The 24,971-nt window shown below is 44.5% G+C and overlaps 1 protein-coding gene across 1 annotated transcript in view; it reads left to right on the forward strand.

The window, feature by feature from the left end:
- SLC11A1 (solute carrier family 11 member 1) overlaps positions 1 to 24,971 on the forward strand; it is a 49,273-nt gene that overhangs the window by 21,060 nt on the left and 3,242 nt on the right. Inside the window, exons 3-13 of the mRNA XM_048485345.1 lie at positions 7,867 to 7,989; positions 8,736 to 8,855; positions 9,274 to 9,380; positions 10,090 to 10,160; positions 10,375 to 10,442; positions 11,268 to 11,423; positions 18,035 to 18,193; positions 19,884 to 19,970; positions 20,672 to 20,791; positions 22,600 to 22,749; positions 23,416 to 23,489. Coding sequence (XP_048341302.1) covers positions 7,867 to 7,989; positions 8,736 to 8,855; positions 9,274 to 9,380; positions 10,090 to 10,160; positions 10,375 to 10,442; positions 11,268 to 11,423; positions 18,035 to 18,193; positions 19,884 to 19,970; positions 20,672 to 20,791; positions 22,600 to 22,749; positions 23,416 to 23,489 — 1,235 coding nt within the window. The remainder of the gene's footprint in view (positions 1 to 7,866; positions 7,990 to 8,735; positions 8,856 to 9,273; positions 9,381 to 10,089; positions 10,161 to 10,374; positions 10,443 to 11,267; positions 11,424 to 18,034; positions 18,194 to 19,883; positions 19,971 to 20,671; positions 20,792 to 22,599; positions 22,750 to 23,415; positions 23,490 to 24,971) is intronic.

Raw genomic sequence — 24,971 nt, forward strand, 5'->3', positions numbered from 1 at the left:
GTGTTTGTGTCCCCTGCTCTTTCTTCTGTTACCTCTGTCCTAGGCATAGGCACAAGTCAAGACAAAGTCAAATAGCAAATAAGACGGCCGTTTCTTGGTCAGGAAGATATTTTATTCAGGCCTGATAACAGCAACAGATAGCTATCTGGGTACCTGAGAGTTCAGGACCCAGATCAAGGGTGTGCATAAACTTTTATAGAGATCACAAGTGGGTGCAGTTTGCTCAGTTAACCGATCAATTTCCACGCCTCTTGTGCTACCTTGTATGGCAAACAGTTCCATGTTACAAGAGCTAAATAGCAAGGTTAATACTTATTCTGCATAGCAACTCATGGTGGCCAAGAGGTGGGGGCTACCCAGAATGTTACAGAACAAAGAACTTTTCTTAGTATTGCAAAAAAACAGCAGAGGCAGACATCTTCTTGGAAACTGTCATAAGATGTGGCTAATACATGCTAGCTTGCGGTTATGTTCAGACACCTGTTAGCTACTTCACGATATGAAGATCAAAAGTTAGCTAGCTTGTGGTCAATGCTTAGGCATCTATTAGCTTAATGCAGCGAAAACCTGATTTTTGTAAGTTTAACTCAAGCAGAGAATCTTTCTGCTCTGACCCTCCCACCTTTTGATCTATCTAAGCCATGTTCACACTTCTAGGCTCCTTTGTCTACAATTTAGACATCACAAACAAGCAGTGGTGACATTGAAACATTGAAAATATAGCTATTATTAAAACATCCTACATTGTGCAGAACTAGGGTTGCCTGCTACAGACTGGGAAATACTTGGAGATTTTCAAGGTGAAACCCGAGGAAAGGGGGTTCAGAGACAGGACAGACTTCAGTGGAGTGCAATGCAGAATCTACCATACAAAGTTGTCATTCTCTCCTGGTGAACTGATCTCTGTACCTGGAAATCATTCGTAATTCCAGGAGATCTCCAGCCACCACCTGGAGGTTGGAACAATATATGACTTGCGCTCCTTAGTGAACTATTTTGTATCTGAAATTCATTCCACTATCTATAGTGAAAAACCATATTATGCACTTACTTACTTACATTATGCACGGTATTATAAAATTATATGCCAAAAGCTATACCAAAACCAAAAAGGATTAAAGATAGATCTTTTTCAAGTGGAATCAAGTATGCAACACTTACATCACATACATATATTGCATAATTTTTAAAAACTATATGGCTTATGCATAATATAAAAAATCTACTAATTAAAACTTTGCAGGTTCAATTGTTCAAGTTTTATGGCTGGATGCATTCTAGCATTTATGAGATTATTCTGTAAACTCTGCAGATTCTGAATCTCCAAAGTTTATGGCCGGTGTGCTGTTTGCATAATGCAGTTTTATAGTGCTAAACCATTATTCAAAAAGGGATTATTTTCATATTCAATGTATTAAAGATCTCATGTAAATGCAATTCACAGATATCATACTGTGCTTATGCTGGAAGATAACAGGTAAACGTCTTCTGATTAGCCGCAAAGCTCTGATTAGCCCCCTCGTGAGGCAAAAGCCTGTCTACAAAACTGAAAGCAAAAAGTCATATTTTCTTTTCAAATTTATCAGTGCAATTTTCAGAAGGGCATGCATGTTCTCTTCTGAACTACCTGGCTGGCTCTGTCCCAGCCCTTTCGTCAGTTTACTCGCCCCCCCCCCCTTCATGAGGCAAAGCTGAAAGTAGGAGCTAATGAGAAGAAGGGTCATTTGCATGCAGGCTCTGAGGATGCTGGGGGGACAGTTTGGAGGAAAAAACTTTTGGAGGGGCAGAAAGGGATGAGGGCAAATTACAAAATAGTGATTTGCAGTTGCCCTGAGGATGCTGGGAAACTGGTTAAAATGAAATTGAGGCTCACCATAACTTGAAAGGTTTGATGATTGTGGAGACATAAATACCAAGCTAAGTGAGTTTTTTTGCAGAGCAAGAGAAACAGAGGAACCGAGAGAATGCAAGCAGGCAAGCATGTGGACCGATTTAGTCATTTTGCACACACACACCCACATGACTCCCACAGTGGGCGCCCGGGACATTTGTCCCCGGATGTCCATATGGGAGCTTCTCCACTATTAGTGCAATAACCTCTTGCAGCTGGGTTACTTTAGTCTGGCTCCTGCAAAGATTTTGCTTCCAATTCAGCTCTCCCCATAGCTGCTTACCTGCTGTTGCGTCTCCTTTGCTGTAAATTAGCGTGCAGTCTTCTTTTGTGTTGCTCCTGGGGCTCTGGAGATGGAGAGGGGTATGTGTGATGGAGCTGGTACCCCTCTGTCTTAGCATTAAGAGGCTGAAGAGTCTCAGAGCTTGACCCTGGGGAATCTGAGAGCTTGGACCTGACTGTGGATCCCAGCCTGAATGCTCTGCCTGAGCCTCTGGACCTGGTCCTGCAGGAACTACTGACTGCTCAGGCTCTGCATTTACAGGCAGTGCCTGGGAATCTGGAACCAAAATTGTCCCCTGGACTGGAACCTCCAAGTCCTTTCCAGAGGACTAAATCTTAAGAGGACTCTCGTACCTTTTGAAGTCCTATTACTGCTACATAGTGGTACAAAAAAGCACCTCTGTGCTATTTTTCCCTTGCTGCAAATCCAAAAGGTATTTATGCCGTGTTGGATTTGCCTTTCTTCTATCTGGACCTGGTAATATTAGATTTAATCCCCACCTCACTCTTTTCCCCCTCATAAGTGGCAACACCAGCAAGACTCTGCATTTTATTTGTGTTGGCCTGTTATTTTAATGTTTGACATCTGCTGTTGAGTCCTCTAAAAGTAGTACATTATTGCCTTCACACTCCAGCACCTAAATCTTCCCTAATTAGAAGAGAAGAAGAGTTTTGGATTTATATCCCCCCAGTGGTGGGATCCAAAAATTTTAGTAACAGGTTCCCATGGTGGTGGGATTCAAACAGTGGCGTAGCGCGAATGGGGCTGGGCGGGGCACGATGGGGGCGTGGCCGGGCATTCCGGGGGCGGGGCATTAATAATTTCTCTGTTACTGTTAAAACTCTTACTGTAAAAAAGTTCCTAATTTCCAGCTGGTATCTTTCTGTCCATAATTTAAACTCATTATAGCAAGTCCTATCGTCTACTGCCAACAGAAACAACTACTTCTCCTCTAATTGACTGCCTGTCAAATACTTAATACTTTCAAATACTTAATTTTGTTTCTAGAAATCAAAAGAAGGAGACTTTCCTTAAACCAGGAACTTTACCATATTTCTAAAACATGTTTTTAAAACAGCCCAACAGGGAGAATTATCCCGTTTTCTACCTTTGCTAACCAGCCACATAGGAAATAACAGGACTTTATGATTTTTGGACCTAATGGAATTTCTAATGGAACAGCAGACCCAATTAGTAAACCCCTCTCAGCTCACACAAATAATTAGTAACCCACTCTCCGGAACTGGTGAGAACCTGCTGGATCCCATCTCTGTATCCCCCCTTTCTCTCCTGTAGGAGACTCAAAGGAGCTTACAATCTCCTTGTCCTTCCCCCCTCACAACAAACACCCTGTGAGGTGGGTGAGGCTGAGAGAGCTCCGAAAGCTGTGACTAGCCCAAGGTCACCCAGCTGGCGTGTGTGGGAGTATACAGGCTAATCTGAATTCCCCAGATAAGCCTTCACAACTCAAGCGGCAGAGCTGAGAATCAAACCCGGTTCCTCCAGATCAGAATGCACCTGCTCTTAGCCACTACGCCACTGCATAAAAAAATAAGCACATGTCCAGCCCCCTGCAGTAAGACCACATTCTCTTCCACTGGCCAGTTATAAAAGGCTTCTCAAACTGAGTGACCACTAATCTGAGCTTACCTTACTGAAGGGAAACTGCAGCTGATTTTAAACATGGGAGTGGCAAGGCCAAAGAGCTTCCCTGTGAGATTTTGCACGGGCTTCTGCTCTTGTTCAAAGTGTGCTGCAACCTGTACAAAGCAGCTCTGCAGGCTGAGTGAGCATGTCAGCATAATACCTGCAAAGGCTATGCATCTCCGATGTGCAAACCGTGCACAGGTAGCTGTATTACTTGGGTTGCAAAACAGTTCAAATGAGAAGTGGAGACCACAAAAAGCTCCTTTGCCTCAATGGCATCACAAGCAGGCCTAAATGCCATGGAAAGATGAAAGTGATCGGCACCGAGAATCTTGTGACCGTATTATTACTTAAGCATGTCTTTCTGTGACAAAGTAAAGCAAACTTGCATAAGACAGGGAGGCTGTTTTGCTTCGTCAGGTTTATAATAAGCCAGAGGTTAATGGCATTGGAGGAAGGAAGTAATTTTGCAACTAATGAGAATGCCATAACTTTCTTTGACTTTATCAGTCAGCTCCTTAGCATGTCTACTCTGAAGTAGATGAAGCTTACTCACATGGAAGCATATGCGGTTTTACAGCTTAATCCTATGAGTAGTTAGTTGGCCACTGCAATTGAGGGGCTCAGTTACAGCTAACTCTGCACAGGGTTGCAGCCCCAACCTTCTGAAATGTTACTGGGAGACAAATACTCTGACGTGGATGAGAAGACAAACAGTGCTCCAGAAGAGCTTCCTTCTTTACAGTAACTAAAAGGAAAGTGCTGAGCATACTTTGCCCCAAAACCCCTCACAAGGTTATATTCAGAATGACTCACGCACATTGGCCTGTACCCATGGATTTTGCCGGATTGGACTTTCTCACATCCTTTCCCACATGCAGTCCACTGAACATCCTGACATTTATTCCTGGGATGGTCAGTGAACCTTCAGGAATAGCACAGGCATCTGCAGGTAGAAAGGAGAACTGTCAGAAAAGAAATCACTTCTAAAGTCACTCTTCTAAAGACCTCTGTTCATCTTCAGAACCTCGTCAGTCAGAACCACTGAATGGATGTGTATGTTTTTCCCAACAGCAGTTGCCAGGCTTGGGGAGGATATAGAATATTTGGAAAATAATCAGGCAATAAAGAGCAAAGAAGGAAAGGTGATGCAAGGGAGAGATCGAAGAACATTTTTTTGTTTGTTTGATTAGATTAGTATGCTGCCTTTCCCCTTATGGGCTTAGGGCGGCTTTCAACAATTCTATAATAAATATCGTAAAATAAAACTACAGTACAAAATACATTAAAATCTAAAATGTATGTGACAGATTTTCAACCATTGCATATCCAACGCAAGGAGGGGAGGGAGGATGGCAGAAGAGTGAAAGAGGGAGGCCGGACTGATGGAAAACCGTAGCTGCCTCAAATATATGCCTGGTGGAACAGCTCTGCCTTACAGGCCCCGTAGAATTGCATCCAGTCCCACAGGGCCCTGGTCTCACTAGATAGAATGCTCTGCTAGGTTGGGACCAGGGCTGAAAATGCCCTGGTCCTGGTCAAAGCTAGCCAGACATCTCTCAGGCCAGCGATCATCAGTAGATTTTCACTTGCTGATTATAGTGCTCTTCAGGGAACATATTAGGAGCCATCTAATATGCAACTTATCCCTGAAATCAGGCTCCATCCCTGAAGACTGGAAGATGGCCAATGTCACACCAATCTTTAAGAAAGGGTCTAGGGGGGACCCAGGAAATTACAGGCCAGTCAGTTTGACATCTGTTCCTGGTAAATTAGTAGAATCTATCATTAAAGATAAAATTATTAAACATGAAGAAAAGCAAGACCTGCTGAGGAAGAGTCAGCATGGCTTTTGTAGAGGCAAGTCCTGTCTTACAAACTTACTAGAGTTCTTTGAGGGTGTAAACAGACATGTGGATAAGGGGGAACCAGTGGACATTGTCTACTTGGATTTCCAAAAGGCTTTTGACAAAGTTCCTCACCAGAGACTGTTGAGAAAACTCAGCAATCAAGGAATAAGAGGGGAAGTCCTCCTATGGATTAAAAACTGGTTGAGGAACAGGAAAAGAACGGGTGGGTATAAATGGGAAGTTCTCACAATGGAGAGATGTAGGGAGTGGTTTCCCCAAGGATCCATTTTGGGACCAGTGCTCTTTAACTTATTCATAAATGACCTGGAAGTAGGGGTGGGTAGCGTGGTGGCCAAGTTTGCAGATGATACCAAATTATGTAGGGTGGTGGGAACCACAAAGGATTGCGAAGAGCTCCAAGCAGACCTTGATAAATTAGGTGAGTGGGCTAAGAAATGGCAAATGCAGTTCAATGTAGCAAAATGTAAAATGATGCACATAGGGGCAAAAAATCCAAACTTCACATACACGCTACAGGGGTCAGTGCTATCAGTCACAGACCAGGAAAGGGATTTGGGCGTCTTAGTTGATAGTTCCATGGGAATGTCAACTCAATGCATAGCAGCTGTGAAAAAGGCAAACTCTATGCTGGGAATAATTAGGAAAGGAGTTGATAATAAAACTGCAAGGATTGTCATGCCCTTATATAAAGCAGTGGTGCGACCGCACTTGGAGTATTGTGTTCAGTTCTGGTCGCCACATCTCAAAAAGGATATCGAAGAGATAGAAAAAGTGCAGAGAAGGGCAACGAGGATGATTGAAGGATTGGAGCACCATCCTTATTTATTTATTTATTTATTTATTGGTTCCACTTTTATACCGCCCTCCCCCAAAGGGCTCAGGGCGGTTTACATCACAATAAAAGCGGATAACAGGATAATGAGGAGAGGCTGCAGCGTTTGGGACTCTTTAGTTTGGAGAGGAGACGGCTGAGGGGGGATATGATTGAAGTCTATAAAATTATGCATGGGGTAGAAAATGTTGACAGAGAGAAATTTTTCTCTCTTTCTCACAATACTAGAACCAGGGGGCATTCATTGAAAATGCTGGGGGGAAGAATTAGGACTAATAAAAGGACACACTTCTTCACGCAACGTGTGATTGGTGTTTGGAATATGCTGCCACAGGAGGCGGTGATGGCCACTAACCTGGATAGCTTTAAAAAGGGCTTGGGCAGATTTATGGAGGAGAAGTCAATCTATGGCCACCAATCTTGATCCTCCTTGATCTCAGATTGCAAATGCCTTAGCAGACCAGGTGCTCAGGAGCAGCAGCAGCAGCAGAAGGCCATTGCTTTCACATCCTGCATCTGAGCTCCCAAAGGCACCTGGTGGGCCACTACGAGTAGCAGAATGCTGGACTAGATGGACTCTGGTCTGATCCAGCAGGCTAGTTCTTATGTTCTTATGTTCTTATGTTCATCTGGAAAGGGGCACCCAGCAGCAGCCTTCGTCTGGCCCGGCAGTGGCTTCTCTCAGGTCTGGCGAGGTGGAGTGAGGGAGAGGGATGAGGGGGGCGATTTTCTGCCCCCCACATGACCCCAATGGTGCGTGCCCAGGGTGCAGTGCCCCCCCATCCCGTGGCAGCTACGTGGCTGTATCTGGAAGGCAACGAGAGTGCTATGCCTGAATTAGAAGCCACACCCTGAAAATTGGAAGACCAAAGAATGAATCCCCACTCCCACATTACTCAGTATTTATTATATTTTTATCCCAATCTTCTGCATAGTATTCTGCCCTCCATTTCATATTAACCACAGCCCTGTGAGGTAGGGTAGCCTGAAGACCAGTTGCTCAAAATCAGCCAAGGGGTTTGAACCTGCATTCCCCCATTCCTCATCCAGTATCATTATAGCACTCTGGCTCTTCCATGACCTCCCAAGTGGTATTGTTAGTGCATTAGAAATAACTGAATTGCATTAAAATACACTGGCTGGTTATTTCTTCAACTGTGAGCAGGTAGGGAATTTGCTTTACTGTGCTCTCTGGAAAGAAAAAAGAAGTAAGTGAGCATGCTGGCTGGCAGTCAAATGTCTGAGAAACAGTAGTCTGAGGGCACCTGTCCAGCCCCAACGCAAGATCCTTGCTCTCCTCACTCCTTTTCACTGTCTTTACTGTAACTTTTTTGTTCTCCAGCATGGCTTCAGTTTTAGGAAGCTCTGGGCTTTCACTGGACCTGGATTCCTCATGAGCATTGCCTATCTGGATCCAGGAAATATTGAGTCAGACCTGCAATGTGGAGCTATTGCTGGCTTTCAGGTGAGCACAGGAGGACAACATGGGCTGATTGGGTGCCAACAGGAAGGAATAGCTCTTTCTTATAACTGCAAGAATTTACAAGATCAGCACTTGCTAGAGTTGGTTCTCTCTGGAGCACTGGAGATTTATGGCATTGTTGTAATATTTGCTTTATTTACAAATATGCAGGATGAAAAGAAAGACTGGTACAGGGTAGCTGATCACATCATCTGTCTTATCTCTGCTTAAGGATGGCACTGTATTTCTCTGTCTCTGCCAAAGTCAAAATGACTGTTTTTTTCACACACGTCTTCTCTCCTCTGCTGGGAGATGTCCCCCCCTTCAGGTTCTGATGGGCACTTAAAAGAGCCCTCTGTGGATCATTTCCTAATCATTAGTCACAGTAAAGAACATTAGCATTCTTTTCCTATAGGCTCTGGCTCCCCCCAGGTACAGCATGAACGAGGGACCACCAAGTGCCGACTAAGACCACAGTGTTAGACCAGTTCCCAGTGATCAGACATCAAACTCACAACAGTATACAGAGTGAGGGGGGGGGGGTGTCCGTTGCTTGTTCGGGTTAAAGGTAATGCAGATAGTAGTGTGGTTCATCCCCAGCCACAATGAAGCTAAAGTTCTGGCGTTCGGCTTGTGTCCTACTGTCTCACAGAAAACCCCAAATGACCTTCCTGGCTTGTGTCCTACTGTCTCACAGAAAACCCCAAATGACCTTCCTGAGTGACTATGTACTCTTGCTCTCCTCACAGCTGCTCTGGGTCCTACTTTGGGCCACAATCCTGGGGTTGCTCTGCCAAAGACTGGCCATTCGGCTTGGGGTAGTTACAGGCAAGGACTTGGGAGAGATATGCCATTACTATTATCCCAAGGTAAGTAATCTGGCTGTCAATTACTAGTAGGAGATATCCAAATCAGCGGCAGCTTATTATGTTCTTAGAAATGGGAATAACTATGGCCAGTTCAGTAGCTGCCAAACTACTAGGTTGTAGATAATTGTAAGCTGTCTTGTACCTGTCTATGGTTTTAATTTCCTTTAGTCTAATGTTCATCTCTTAACAACTGTAATATCATATGGTGATTAGTTATAACAGTATGTTCTCTGTGTGTGGAGCAAGCACTGTGGTGAAACTTGTCTGCATCCTTTTTAATAGTCTGGAGCTACAAAACTACTGTGCAGAATGCAACAGAACTGAGGGAATGTGCTGCTCAAAATTGAGATCAGAGAAGTCTTAAGCCATTGGTTATTCTGTCCGACAGCTTATTACAATATGGTTCCGTTTGCTGCAGGTTCCACGTATTTTGCTCTGGATCATGATAGAAATTGCCATAATTGGCTCTGACATGCAGGAAGTGATTGGGACAGCGATTGCCTTCAACCTTCTGTCCTCTGGACGGTAATGATCTCCATTCTTCTACAGGACATGCAAGGGAGAGAAAAGATGTATGCATCTCAGAGTCATTTCTTGACTTCTGTTATTACCAAATGTATGTTGCACTGGAGTAGATAGTAAGATTTTTTAAAAAAAGACTTTATAGGGTAATGGTAGAGATTGGGGTGATGCATGGCAACACCATCTTTGCCTTCTCTTCTTTTTCTTTGAGAGTCAGGAATAGTTTATAGTAAGAAATCCTCTCAGAAGTCGGTCCAGTTAAGGGACTAAAATATACTTATAGGTCTGCTTTATGTATACTAGACTGATTCTGTTCTTTCCAGTCACATCACTCAAGGTGGTCGGTACAAACTTCCCAAAACAAGGGACACAGCAAAGGTTTGCTCCCCTAAATCTTAAAAAAAAAAAAATAGAGAGAGAGCCCAACTATTTTCATCTAAAGTTGAATTTCCTGGTAGATTGATCTCCATGGCTTCTGGCTTTTTTCAAGTTAAGCTCCATGATTTTTTAATTGCTGGTCAGCAGCTGAATTTCTGCCTGTCAGAAACATGGTGTTGATCAAATGGGTGGCAGAAAAGGCCAGAGTCGGAAGGATTTACAAAACCTGCAGCCTTATTTTTAGACTAAGATATTTGTTTAAGGTAGCAGAATGCTGTTTCTGGCTTTAAATGTTACAATCAGCATAGTGATCTCTGTGATTTCCTGTTTGCAGTATCCCTTTGTGGGGTGGAGTATTGATCACCATTGTGGACACTTTCTTCTTCCTGTTCTTGGATAAATATGGTATGTATTTCAGAAGGAAATAAATGACTTTACTATCTTTGACCGGAACAGACAATGAAATGTCTAAAGGTTGTGGTGTAAGGTGATTTCCCATGGAGTCCTCTCATATTTATTGCACAGTAATGAGAACTTAAGTTAAACATTAATAAAATGGGAAGTACCCTTGATTCCTTCTTGAAATGAGAGAGCTTCATTCTGTCTTGTCCTTTCCCAGGTCTCAGGAAACTGGAAGCCTTTTTTGGTCTCCTCATAACAATCATGGCAGTGACATTTGGCTACGAGGTAAAATCACAGTTTTGTGTGGCTTGATACTTGCCCTCCCTTATAAGGTTCTGTGTCTGGTACAAGCAGAGGAACATAAACACATAAGAAAAACCTGCCTCCAGTGGTGTCCCTTCAGATACTTTCAATTCAAAACCCCCCACATAAAAGCAGCATCCACCCCTCAGTTCTCATATTGCCTTTGGTTACTATGTCTAAAAAATCATCTAGAAGAGTGACTATCACTGCATCTTGGGGTACAGAAGTCCAGGCGCTCATGATACATCCAAATAGCAAATACCAAAAAGGTTTTTCCATATATAGTCAGATAGCAAAGAGATGCTCGAAAAATGGAGGTAATTTGCCACAGACTGAGAACCTAGTATAGTTTACCTTAGGCATAGCTTTGCCACTTATGACACATGCTAGTGGCACCATACAATCTCCCATCCATCTGGCACATCTGGAACAGCCATGCTGCCAACTCATCACTGGTGGTGTATCTACGGTGGTGTAAATTCTGCACCACCCCAATGCTTTTCCCATTATCATTTCTCATTTGCACTATCTGCGACCTCCATTTCCCTTGTAACCAGTCTCATAAGCCCCACATCCTGGTTGCACTTGATTTCTCCTGAAGTTATCTCTTTTGCTTATATTCTCACATGACAGTCCCCAGCTTCTAACTGTGGCCCCCGTTTCCTTTCTTGAGTAGCTGTCATTTTGAAGACACAAGAACTGCTGAAAGAAATCTGACTCAGTTACCTGGGGAGGGCAGGCGTGTTGCTCCTTCTCTGCTCTGCAAGCTGCTCATCTAACCTGTCTCCATTTTTGTTTTTCTTGCAGTATGTGGTAGTGAAGCCCAGCCAGAAAGAGGTGGTGAAGGGGATATTCTTTCCCTACTGCAAGGACTGTGGGCACAAGGAGCTTCTGCAAGCCGTGGGTATTGTTGGAGCCATCATCATGCCCCATAACATCTACTTGCACTCTTCTCTTGTCAAGGTCAGTGGCTGGCACAGAGAAACCCCACAAATCAGCTCCTCTTGTTTCCACATCTTAGAGGCTACCCTTCATGACTTCAAACTTGTCTTCCAAATTACAACTGAAGCAATGGCATAGTGGAATGACATGCTTACAAGGCAAGGAAGGGCTTCATAAAAGGTAGGGAAATATACCCCTGCTGTCAAGATGAGGTTCTAGAGAAGAGATGGGAGCTAGTTTCCCATACAGCTGGTTACTTGTGAATATCACAGTATAGCATCTGTCCAGATGAATATGGAACCTACTTGGAATTCATATTCTATACTGGAAAATTATTATTGATAGATTATTGTAACTCACTGTACGCTGGCCTGCCCTTGAACCTAATCTGGAAACTAAAACTCGTCTAGCATGCGGCTGCAAGGCTCCTGGCAGGGGCCTCAGGTAGGGACCACATTACACTGGTCCTCTTCCACCTTCATTGGCTGCCCATCGAGTACTGGGTTATCTTCAAGGTCTTGGTTTTGACCTTTAAGGCCTTGAGAGTTCTTGGGCCTACATACCTCAGGGACTGCCTCTCACCATATTGCCCAAGTAGGCCCCTCTGCTCCTCAGAGGGTAGCCATCTGGTAGTCCCTGGCCCAAAAATCATCCGGCTGGCCTCAACGAGGGCCAGGGCCTTTTCGGTCCTGGCCCCTACCTGGTGGAATATGCTTCCGTCTGAGATTAGGGCCCTGCGGGACTTGAGTAGCTTCCGCAGGGCCTGTAAGATGGAACTATTCCACCAGGCGTTTTCGTAGGCCAGCCAGTTTAACATCAGTTAATAAACATCTGTTTTTGGCTTCCCTGGGGGAGGGGGGACTTAATAGGTTTAAGTCACCATCTGATTTTAGCTATTTATGTTTTTATACTGTTATTTATCATAGTTTTTCTGTTTTTATTGTAACTGTTTTTATACTGTTGTTGCTGCCCTGAGCCATTCAGGGGAGGGCGGGATATAAATTTATTTAAGTAATAAATAAGATTAAGTAATAAAAATAAATTTTAAGTAATAAATAAATAAAATAAAATGCTTTATAATTTCTGGACTGGTAGTTAGGAATTGTTCTTGCCTGGCTGCAGTCTTTTTCTTCTCACAGTGACTCTTTGAAAGATAAATTCGGCAAAATCCGGGGGGGGGGGGTAGATCCATGGCAGCTGGGCATGGCACCACCTCCAGAGAGACATTCGATGGCAGAGTTGCCAAGAAAAGAAACAGAAAAACCTGTCTGCTGGTGAAAAGCCCCACTGAGGGTGATGACATATGCTACTCTATTTGATGGCGTAAGTCTGTGCCTGGAAAAGGGAATGTTCCTGGGCCGGTAGGCTCAAAAGCACTGGAAACTGACTTGTCAACTCCTCCCCCAGGAATGCCCCCCCATCCATACCGGCACAGGATCCCATGGCAGAAGGGTACTGGTGCATGTGGCAGCTTCTAGGTCCATGGTGGCGAACCTTTGGCACTCCAGATGTTATGGACTACAATTCCCATGCTGGCAGGGGCTGATGGGAATTGTAGTCCATAACATCTGGAGTGCCAAAGGTTCGCCACCACTGTTCTAGGTCCAGGTGCTACGCAGTTGCACAGTGCCCTGCTGCCGGCATAATAACCCCTCTGACAGCATATTAGCCCGTTACACGGGCAGAATAGGCACCCACATTGGCGACCCTCAAGGTTATATTCCCCCCGCACCTTGGATTGCGCTCTTAGAGACTTTGCCATGTGACCTTTTTATTGTGCAATTAAAATATGCATTTTGTATTAGACTTCATCCACAACTCACTGAATATTGTGGATCATTATGCTACAGCATTCATTTGCAATGCTGTTTCCCTCCCTGGGCAACGCAATCTGAGACTTTCCCCCTCCATCTCTTTTGCTGATTGTAACGAAAGCCACTTATATATAAGTTCTACTTTCTGCGCTGCCACCAATAATATTTTTCCTCTATATAGCCCACTCAATCCTGATTTTCCACACGGCCACCACCCTGACTGGGGAACACCGACACACAGACAAATAAAAGACTGGAGAGGTTTTTATAATGAACAAAACTGAAACGTTTATTTGCTGGCTTTCACAAAGGCTTCTCAGGTAAACTGGAGAGGTTTAACGCTTGTTGGTTTCAGATTAAGTTTGTCTGAAGATGTTACTTCAGATTCATATGCACACCGACACACGCAGGTGTCTCTTAAGGGAAGATTTAGCTTTGAACTAATAAATTCCCTTACGCACGCAGACACTATTCCTCACTGCTCCAATACCCACTGATCACACCCAAGCACACAGTCCAAGCCCAGGAGATTCTGGCACACTTGGCCTCCCTCTCTCCCACTAGTCCTAATATGGCTTCACTGCCTCTGGACTGGCTTCTCCCAGACTGGTGATTCTGGTGATACACACAGGGCAAGGCAGACTAGATAGGTCTGGGCAGTTTTTTAAACCGCCAAGCTGCTGAAGGGGTCTGCAATCTGCACCCAGTCAGGACCTCCTCCCCGTCAAGCATACAATCGCTTAGACAGGGACTGGACTTCTGTCAGCCAACTCTGCTGAGACAGAACTTTCTTCCAGAGCTGACAGACTCCTCTCTGCCAGACTCTGCTCTGTTCTCTCTGACTGACTCGAACAGCACTGAACTCCACTCGTGCTGTACCGGCTCCTAGCTTTTTTTCCCAAATCGTTACTGGACCCTTCTCAACCAATCCAGGTCGGTTCTATAATTTTAGAGCCTTTTCTCTTTTCTGGCTGTTGCTAAGGCCTTCCTTTGGCCTGCTGTACGCCAGCCCTTCAGGGTAAGTGCCTGCTACATATGTCCTTTTCCTAAAACATTGAGGACTACGAGGCTACAAGCCTCGTTGCAGCAATGTGTGTAAATAAAGCTTACACACGTTAACCAAAACTAAAAAGTTTTCATAAAATTTCACATTTTCAAATGCATTCAGTTTTACCTTAAAGTTAACTTAATTTAAATACCTCTTACCATAAAGTTAAACTTACCATGAATTCCTAATAAGTATCAATAACATTTCAGTAATCCACGCTACATTTCAACAAGCATATTTTAAACCTTCAGTACTTTATTTACATACATCTCTCTGTTACCTTTCCTTCCGATGTCTTTACTGGTGGGTGCTCTAAGCACAGGGTAAATTTTCCCTTTATCCCTCCAGTAAGGCTTCCTCATGAGTGGTTATCCAAATCCTAGTTGGACATTCATGCTCACTCATGGCAGCGTTAAGTTGCCTTTGAGGTGTGGTGGTGAATTTGATGGTGTCACCACATTAGTCAAGGTAAATTTCCTTCTAAACTTACCCCTTTCTGCCAAATCAAAAAGCTTGAGGTTTTACACCTCTGGCTTTTACCACTTGCCTTTTGTGGTAAGGCTTTGTCATTTTATCATAAAGCACGCCTACAGTGCCCACCAGAACACACACTTATCAAATAATGCCTATCAGACCGTTTCATTTTTGTATACCAGATTGACCTCCCACGGTCCCCTCAAGTTTCCTCTTGAGTCTGGTGGCGCAACTTCAGCTCGGGTTCTTCTGCTGCGAAGCTGCAATGTTGGGCTTTCACAACAGTCCTCATCGTTGGCTGCTGGAAGCCTGTTGAGGGTCTCCGCGGCTGCTGCTACTTTCAGTTCATTTTTGGTGTCTCCGCCAGACCTGCACTGCCCACAATGTCCTGCACAACAATGTCCCGGCTCTTGTTGCATACTGGATCCGCTCTCAGGAACTGGAACCTCCTGTCACAAGCAGTTGGTTAGGCAGACATTGGCAGTCTTCTTTTCCTCCTTTCACAGGAATCGCTCCATAACTTCCCCGGCACACCGCCTCCACAGGAATGCTTGTTCAGCTGCACCACTGGAGCACGTTGGGAGGCGTTGGCAACCGCCTCCTTTTCCCTCACAGGAACCGCCCCGCTGATCTCTCTGGGTACTGCTCTTCCAGGAACGTCGCTCAGCTGCACTGGCACGCCGGGAGTGGCGCAGCAACTGACTCCGCCCACCTCTGGAACTGCCTGGCACTGAACTGGAACCACCTTGGTAGCTTTTGGGTCAGCAAGCTCAGCTGTCTCCTTCCGCTCTTTCAGGAACTCATCCTGCCTCTGGTCTTCTTTGGCACCAGTCAGCATGAACACTGTCCATCTGCAACTCTGGGTCTGCTGCAGACTCAGCCTGGTTCACAAAGTCAGCAAGCGTTAAGGAGTTTTCTGCCTCCTGGACTTCTAAATGCGTTGGCAAGGCACACCTTGCAGGGTTGGTGTGTTGTCACTTCCAACTGCATCTTCTGGGTGCCATTCTGAGGGTTTCCCATCAGCATTTGGGGAAAAGATTTCCTCCAGTTCATCTGGTACTCTTGGCAACCCTGGAAACTGTTTCCATTTTCTCATCTGCTGAGGGAAATTCCACAACAATGTGGGGATGGGCAGCTCTGCTCTGAGCTTCATTTCCCTCATACTCAAATCAAACATCATGTCCCTTCCTCATGGTCTGCATGTTTGCCCCACGATTCTCAGCCATTTTAAACTCTCTTTCTTTTCTGGCCCTTTCAGCCCGTGAGTTTAACCATTTCCAATTTCTACCTTCAAGCATTTCATTTCAGCCATCACTCTAGCCTCTAATTTTGCTTTTTCAACTCCAGAAGCCATTTTAGCTTTCAATCTCAGCATCTATACTGGCCAGTTTTAGTTTCATGCTCTCCCAATCCTGAAAGGGATCTTCTTTAGGTGTTTCCAATATCACCTGTCTCTGGGCTTTTCCTCACCAGCTGACTTTTGTGTCTTAGGTGGTGCCATTGCGTGATGTAAATTTCACGGTTTTACCTCACAAAATCAGAAAAACGAATAAAGTGGGTCTTCTTTTGCGTGTTTGGAACTGGATTCAGATGTTACACGTATCCCGCCGCTTGCCGCCAAATGTAACGAAAGCCACTTATATATAAGTTCTACTTTCTGCGCTGCCACCAATAATATTTTTCCTCTATATAGCCCACTCAACTGATTTTCCACACGCCACCACCCTGACTGGGGAACACCCACACAGAACAAATAAAAGACTGGAGAGGTTTTATAATGAACAAAACTGAAACGCTTATTTGCTGGTTTTCTTACAAAGGCTTCAGGTAAACTGGAGAGGTTTAACGCCTTTGTTGGTTTCAGATTAAGTTTGTCTGGAAGATGTTACTTCAGATTCATATGCACAACCGACACGCAGGTGTCTCTTAAGGGAAGATTTAGCTTTGAACTAATAGCCCCTACGACGCAGAACACTATTCCTCACTGCTCCAATACCCACTGATCACACCCAAGCACACAGTCCAAGCCCAGGAGATTCTGGCACACTTGGCCTCCCTCTCTCCCACTAGTCCTAATATGGCTTCACTGCCTCTGGACTGGCTTCTCCCAGACTGGTGATTCTGGTGATACACCCAGGGGCAAGGCAGAAAACCGCCAAGCTCCTGAAGGGCACTTCAATCTGCACCCAGTCAGGGCCTCCTCTCTCTGTCAAGCATACACCGCTTAGACAGGGACTGGACTTCTGTCAGCCAACTCTGCTGAGACAGAATCCTTTTCTTCCAGAGCTGACAGACTCCTCTCTGCCAGACTCTGCTCTGTTCTCTCTGACCGACTCCGAACAGCACTGAACTCCACTCTCCGTGCTGTAAGCATACCGGCTCCCCCTAGCTTTTTCCAACCGTTACTGGACCCTTCTCAACCAATCAGGTCGGTTCTATACTTGTGGAGCCTTTTCTCTTTTTCTGGCTGTTGCTAAGGCCTTCTCCCTTTGGCCTGCTGTACGCCAGCCCTTCAGGGTGGGGCAAGTTCGTTACACTGATCTAACCAGAATTTTTGTAGCGCGAGCCCATGAACAGCATGTTGAAAAGTTTACTCTTATTCTGCCAGAGTTCTTGAAAGTTCTATGAGGGCCCTAATATTGTCCATAAAATTGGAGGGAGATATACTTATGTGAAGATCTCACTTATAAGGGGATATTCCCTATCTCCTTCTAGTTTATAAGCTTCTGGTTCATATCCAAAGAAAAAGAGTTTCAGTCAGAGCAGAACATGTGACTATTCATAGTAGCTTCTACCAGAACAATCTCCATCTTCTCAGCTCCTGCTTTTGGAAGATTAGATAGTAGCCAATGTACCTGGTGGCAGAGGCGGAGCTACCAGGGGATGGGGGGTGCACTTTGCACTGGGCGCACGTCTGGGGAGGGGGCGGGAAATTGCCCCCCACCCCCCCCCCCACACACACACTTACCTTAGTTCAGCCTGAAAGTGCAGGCTGGAAAAGCGGCCTGCTCACTTGAGGCTGAAAGTGGCCAGATGGGAACACCACTTCCCATGAGACCTTGCGAGCTCCAAGGTCTCCTGGGAAGTGTAGTTTCTACCAGGCCATTTTCAGCCTCAAGTGAACAGGCCGCTTTTTCCTGCCTGCACTTTCAGGTTGAACTAAGATAAGTGTGCGGGGGGAGGTCCGGTGCTGCGGTGGGAGGGGGCTGAAAATGCAGAGTGCGCACTGGGCGCAGTATGGCCCAGCTACGCCTCTGCCCGGTGGAGCTATGAAATTTTCTGCCTCTTCTCCACAGACCCGAGAAATTGATCGCACTGATGGGCGGGCAGTGAAAGAGGCCAACAAGTACTTCCTGATTGAGTCCACTATTGCGCTCTTCATCTCCTTTCTCATAAACCTCTTTGTCATGGCTGTGTTTGGAGAAGCCTTCTACCATGAAACCAACCAGCAAGTGGTAGGTGCTCTGCTTAAACCCCATTATTCACTCAGGACATCAGCTTGGGCTTCAGATCATGGTTCCTCCTCAGTCACGGAAGCATTCTTTTTCCTCCCCTTCACTTTTTGTACCCTTCAATGGTGGAGTGGTGGGTGACTTAGAAGGAGGAAAGAAGATTAACTTTCCTGAATGTGGCCAGTTAGGGAGTGAAATTGCCTTTCCTGCCTTTTTGGTCTAATCCATCAAGCAGCCAAGATCAGGGTTGACCTTCTCATTGGAAGTACTATCAGCGGGGATGGAAGTCAGTGAAACAGGGATGGAATAGAGCACTAAAGGGGAAATTAATAGTAGAACCCCTATTCTTTTGGGAGATGTAAACAATTTTGGCAGGTGCTGCTTTTCATACCCTTTGGTATGAAGATGTAACAAGGAGGGCTTTACTTCCTTCTCAGAATCATTAGAAACCTCATACTCCATTGTAAAGGAGGGCTTTACTTCCTTCTCAGAATCATTAGAAACTTCATACTCCATTGTCAACCAAAGGAAGCTTCTCACATAGGGTTGCCAACCTCCAAATGGGGGGTGGAGATCTCCTGGAATTACAGTTGATCTCCAGGCTACGTAAATCATTTATTTATTATTTATTTAAAACAGTTACTCCATCTGTCTTGAAGAAAATGGCTACTTTGGAAGTTGGACTGCATAGCATTATACTCTCCTAGGTCCCTCCCCCACTAAACCCCACTCTCCCAGGTGCCACCCTCAAATCTCCAGGTATTTCTGAGCCAGGAGTTAGCAACCCTGCCCTCACATCATAAAAGCATGCCAGGCCAGTCCCATGTAGAAGCATCTATGGAACAATGGTACCATCAGGCAGAATTCCAGGACTCATTCCTGACTCCTGGGATAAGTACCCCCCAAGCACCGGTAACTCTGCATTTATTTATTAATCTTATTCAGGAATTTTAAATAGTACCTCTTCAGTGTCCAGCTTGAGCAGTTTACAATTAACATAATAACATCAGTTGAAATAGACATTATGTTCCCCCAGTGTTGTGGATATAACAGTGCAAAACGTATGATAATACTAATGTTGATTAACATATTTTAAGGGACACACTGGACTGCTCACTAATTCTAGTTGCTGACCAGCTGAATTGAATTAACTGGACTAATAGATGCCCTAGTGCAGGGGTAGGGAACCTTTAACCCTCAAAGAGCCATTTGGACCCGTTTTCCACGGGAAAAGAAAACACTTGGAGCCGCAAATAATTTTTGACATTTAAAATAAAGATAACACTATATATATAGGGGTTTTTTTACCTTTTACTCCGCTCATTCTGAGAAGCGTATGGATGCGCCCGCCCTGTTGCCTGCAGGGTGGGCAAGGATGGGGCCAGCGGCTCGGCTAGTGGAGCCACAGTGCAAAGGCAGAAGAGCCGCATGCGGCTCTCGAGCCGCAGGTTCCCTACCCCTGCCCTAGTGGAAGGACTAAAAGCTACTATGAGTGTCCATCTTAGTCAGCTGTATAAGGAGTGTAAACGTATCCTAAGATCTCCCATCTGGCAGGTCTCTTTCTGCAGAGGGAAGAGGAATGGTGTAGTATAGTCACTGTAGAGGGGAGGGGAGAGGAATGTAGAGGGGAGAGGAATGGTGTAGTATAGTTTCTAGCACTGACAGAAAATATCTTTTTGCCCTTGTATTCCAGCATGATGTTTGTGCCAACCACTCCAGTCCTTATGCCAACACCTTTCCTATGGATAACCAAACAGTCTCTGTGGACATATTCCAAGGGGTAAGTTTCTAGTAGAAAGCTGCCTGCTCCCCCAGCCCCACTGCTATCAGTAGAAAGCCAGCCTTGCCTTTTTATGTGGACCATTTCACTCATTTTGGCCTTGCTGTTTTCCGCATTGCATTGCATCACATATAAATGTTGCATGGATGCAGCCAAGGCATCCGTGGTCAAGGAAGCATACAAGTAAAAATAATACCATAAAATAATTAAAAACCACAAAAATGATCAATCTAAAAAATGAAACACAAGCTATTAGGAACAGATTAGGGGCATAAAAAGAGCAGAGCAGAATATGGTTGTGGAGTATGCTAGAAAATATTCCTGAAACATACCTCAGGTCAGAAGCAGAATGTAAGTCAGCTAAAAAAAAAGATCATTATCATATAAGCTTCCTTGAGGTCTTTTCTATGCTTTACCTCCTTTTCACTTCACTTATTGAATACCCTTTATCATTAAGAGATTTATAACAGTGCAGATTTACAACAGTGCAATTATTTAGAAAATAGCAGGGATTAACTATGGTGGAATATTCTGTATTAATTAGATGCTCTAATAAAATTGTACATTCTTTCCATAGGAGGGTTCAAGAAGCAAGGAGTAGGTAGCAATTCTGGCCACTGTTAAAACTGCAGGTAGCATAGCCTTTATGAGCACCCTCACTTGGCCACCCTTAACACTTTCTGTCTTTCTTTTCCTGCCAGGGGGTTATTCTGGGATGCTACTTTGGGTCCATTGCTCTCTACATTTGGGCCATTGGGATCCTTGCAGCTGGTCAGAGTTCTACAATGACTGGGACTTATGCAGGGCAGTTTGTTATGGAGGTAAGAAACTACATGAGGCACTGCCAGAAGTGGGATTCAGCCAATGTGCTACGGTTTGGCTGAGTTCGCTGAATCGGCTGAATCCCACCACCCAAGGAGAGGGGGAGCAAGGGTCCCCCTGCAGCACGCGCTCCCCCCGCAAAGCCCCCCTGCCGCCATTGCCCACTTACCTGGCTGCTGTGGAGGAATGTGGCTGGCCTAGCAGGGACATTTTCCTCCACCTTGGGACCAGCCGTGCAGCTGTGCAGCAGGGGATCTCGTCAGCACATGGCTGGGTCCGAGGCAAAGGCCCCAACTAGGCCAGTCACATTCCTCTGCAGCAGCAAGCTAAGTGGGCAGCGGCGGGGGGGGGGTGCGATGTGTGTGTGTGTGCGGTGGGGGGCACGCAGCGGGGGTGGGGCCTGAACCAGTAGCTAAATTAATTGAATCCCACCACTGGGCACTGCCTAACTCAGTACTGAAGGACATTTTTCTCTTCCTTTGATCTCTGATCCTCTGGCAAGTTGCTTTATGGTGCTCCAGGAGATTTACTTTCATAAATGTTATGTCCAACTTCATGTTAATTTTATCATTTTTCAGACATTTTAGATTGGATGAATCTGATCTGTAGGTAAAGCAAAGCATCTAGTTATCACGTTTTTTCAGCAAAGTTCTTATTTGGGCAGTAATCTGGGAAAGGAATATGTTGAGCCGTAATGTGGGTGTGGTATAAAATTTGGATTACTGAAAATCTTAGCTCTTTTTAAAATGAAATCAAAAAAGTATATATCCTTTAAATATAAAATAATTATCCACAGCAGCCTGAATAGTCTAGACTACTCTTGCTCTTGTCAAAGCTCAGAAACTAAGAATTGGTCATGGTTACTACTTGGATGGGAGACCATCCTGGAAAATCAGGGCTGCTGTGCAGAGGAAAGCAATGGCAAACTTCTGTTCATTTCCTGCGTTGAAAATCACATGAGAGATTGCTGTAAGTTGATTGCAACTTGATGATACTTTATTAGGCATTACCTGTCAAAAGCATCACCACAGATGATTTTTACATGGGGTTTCTAACAATGCACGCCACAGTCTTCTGCTCCTTCTTATGATTCCCAGTTCTGTGCACTTTTACCCAACAAGACTCCTGCCATTTTAAAGTATAAGTGAGTTCTATATCAAATCAAGTCTGAACTGTCCCTAGAAGCTAAAATGACTAAACTGAGGCTATCGTACTTTGGTCACAATATGAAAAGACAAGAGTCACTAAAAAAAGACAATAATGCTAAGAAAAGCTGAAATGCAGGAAAAGAGGAAGACCCAACATGAGATGGACTGACTCTATAAAAGCCACGACCCTCAATTTGCAAGGCCTGAGTAAGGCTACTGACGACAGGATGTTTTAGAGAAGACACACACACACACACACAAAATTATTTTAACCTTGCCCTGCTCATGGCTCTGTTGACAGGTATTCCTTTTGTAGACATGTTCCAGATTCCACTGACTGGTTCACTCAGGCTAGCCGGGCAATAGCCCACCGTTTTATTGTTCCTTCCTCAGTACTTCTACAAGATTTCACCTTTTGACAGAGACCTAATTAGCCACTAGATGGCAGCCTGTTGCAAGACATCTGTGGTCTTTGCTGACAGAATGCAACCATAGGTCTGGTTCCTTCTCTCCGTGAAACCTGAAGGTTGGGGCAAGTGAGGAGCAGGGTTTTCAGATGTGAAGAGGAGAATATCTTGATAAATAATGGCAATTCATGCTTTCACAGGTAGGGTACTTGATGTCTACGAATCTAATAGTGGCTTTTCATCCACTCTTAGGGCTTCTTGAAGCTACGCTGGTCCCGTTTTGCTCGGGTTGTCTTCACTCGCTCCGTTGCCATCCTTCCCACTGTTTTTGTCGCTGCTTTCAAGGGTGTATCAAACCTGACAAGCCTGAATGACTTTCTCAACGCACTGCAGAGCATCCTTGTAAGGTTCCTGCGCCCGTTCCTTACAGGAGCATATCTGGTCCAAAAAGACATAAACCTCATGTGCTCCTTCCATTCCACATAGCTTCCTTTCTGACACTCAGCTCTAACCAGACTGGGCCCTCCTTTTACTCCTATTGATTAAGGAGGCTGGTGGGATCGCCCCCACTCCCAGATAAAATGAAAGCTGAACATTGCTTTTTTTTCTGTTTGCAGTTATTTACATGCATGCAAACTAAAACCAATAAAACAAATCCAAAACAGCTTGGGCGGGAACAGAGTGGGGTGGGGCGTTGCAGAAGGACTGCTCTAATGCTGGCCCGCTAGAGAGGCATCTGTAAGTTCAGAAAAAAAGTTGTAGGGTGGACAAGAGGCAATTGAGGTTTTAGGTACAAATCAGCTGGTTCACACATTGTGGAGTACACAGATTGATTTGTGGGGGACCTCTGTCTGACACTGGATGGGGACTCCAGACCAAATCTATGTATTCCCTGATGTGTGACTCAATATGCACATGTTAAAGTGAAAATTCCCTCATAATCAGCGATTTCTTAGTAAGTATTTTGGAAACCTTTGAATGAAAAGATTTTGGAAGCTTCTGGTGCAGGAGGGAAACTTGTGAACCTTCAAAATGCACTCAGCCTACTTTACTACCTTTTTTCCCCAGCTACCTTTTGCTGTCATACCTGTTCTCACATTCACCAGCATGCAACCCCTCATGCAGGACTTCACCAATGGCATGTAAGTAGCTCAACATGGAGATTCCATGAAGTATATAGCATGATTTCCAAAGATGTGTGGGAAGAATGCAGCAGTTAATAATCTGAAAGATATTTGGTACAATTAATCATTTTACTGCAGGTACCTCGACATTATTGAACCTGCAACCTCGCCATTTTCCTTCTGTAATCCTCCTGTCCTGGAAATTCTCTACCTCACCCTATCCATCACTGCTTATTCCTCTATATATCCAAATATTTTCCAGATTTCTCCATAGCAACGGTTGTTCTGGATATGCCCATGTTATTAAAAGGAAGTGCTAATTCTGTTAGAATAAATAAAGCAAATATGCATGACTCATTCTAATTACAATATGTGGAGGGAAAGAAATTTTGCAGATCAAACTTGACATACTCTCTGGGGAGGGGGCAAATACCTTGAGCCTGAACATACAGGGATTCTCATTAGAAGAGGCAGAGAACTCTCATGGAATCATTGTTCTCTGATTGGTGGAAGTCCTGTGCAACATTTAAATGCCCTTTGGAGCCTAATACATTCTTTACTAATTTTTCCCAATCTATTATTATGTACAAGTACTAGAATCTTCCATTTTCTTAAAACTGAAAGTGTAGCTCAGGGGTTCCAAAGAAGGTGCCATGACACCACCCAACACCCAACACCTTTTCTTAAAAACCCACCAAGTGTTTTTAGGAAGTGAGTGTGGCCAGGTAGGGCTTTTGCCCAGTAAGGCTTCTGTTCTGATTGACTATTGGAGATTTGATTGGCTGAGCAGATTTTTAAAAATTTTGCTTTGGCAGCAGCTGCCGCTACAGCACAAGGATCGATAAAGTTTCCAAATTTAAGCTGTGGCAGCCATTTTGTTGCTGTACCCACCATGTTGTGTTAGAATTCCAAATGTGCCTGCATGCTTATAAAGGTTGGGGAACCCAGGTATAGCTTCTCAGATATCTAAATTCTAGATATATGAAACACACAGCTGTCCATGTTGTTTGTACTGATGTCCCCTTCTACCTTCCATTCATATTCCCCTGAATGGCTCCATTCTCCCATGAATGCATCACAATCTGCCAATCGTGGATATTTTCCTAGATAGTAGAAATTGAGCTTTGTCTCTCCCATGTAACCAAGAGTGAATGCCTCTACACCATCAATGCAAACTAGATTTATTGGTAGCATATGAGAAGCTTTCAATCCAGATTTGCCCCAGTGTTGCATAAAACAGGCTGTAGGACTCTGACTGCAGAAGAAGAAGAAGAAGAAGAAGAAGAAGAAGAAGAAGAAGAAGAAGAAGAAGAAGAAGAAGAAGAAGAAGAAGAAGAAGAAGAAGAAGAAGAAGAAGAAGAAGAAGAAGAAGAAGAAGAAGAAGAAGAAGAAGAAGAAGAAGAAGAAGAAGAAGAAGAAGAAGAAGAAGAAGAAGAAGAAGAGGAGTAGTTTTGGATTTATATCCCCCCTTTCTCTCCTGCAGGAGACAAAGGGGCTTAC

Source organism: Sphaerodactylus townsendi, linkage group LG02 (assembly GCF_021028975.2).
Source record: "Sphaerodactylus townsendi isolate TG3544 linkage group LG02, MPM_Stown_v2.3, whole genome shotgun sequence".
NCBI lineage: Eukaryota > Metazoa > Chordata > Lepidosauria > Squamata > Sphaerodactylidae > Sphaerodactylus > Sphaerodactylus townsendi.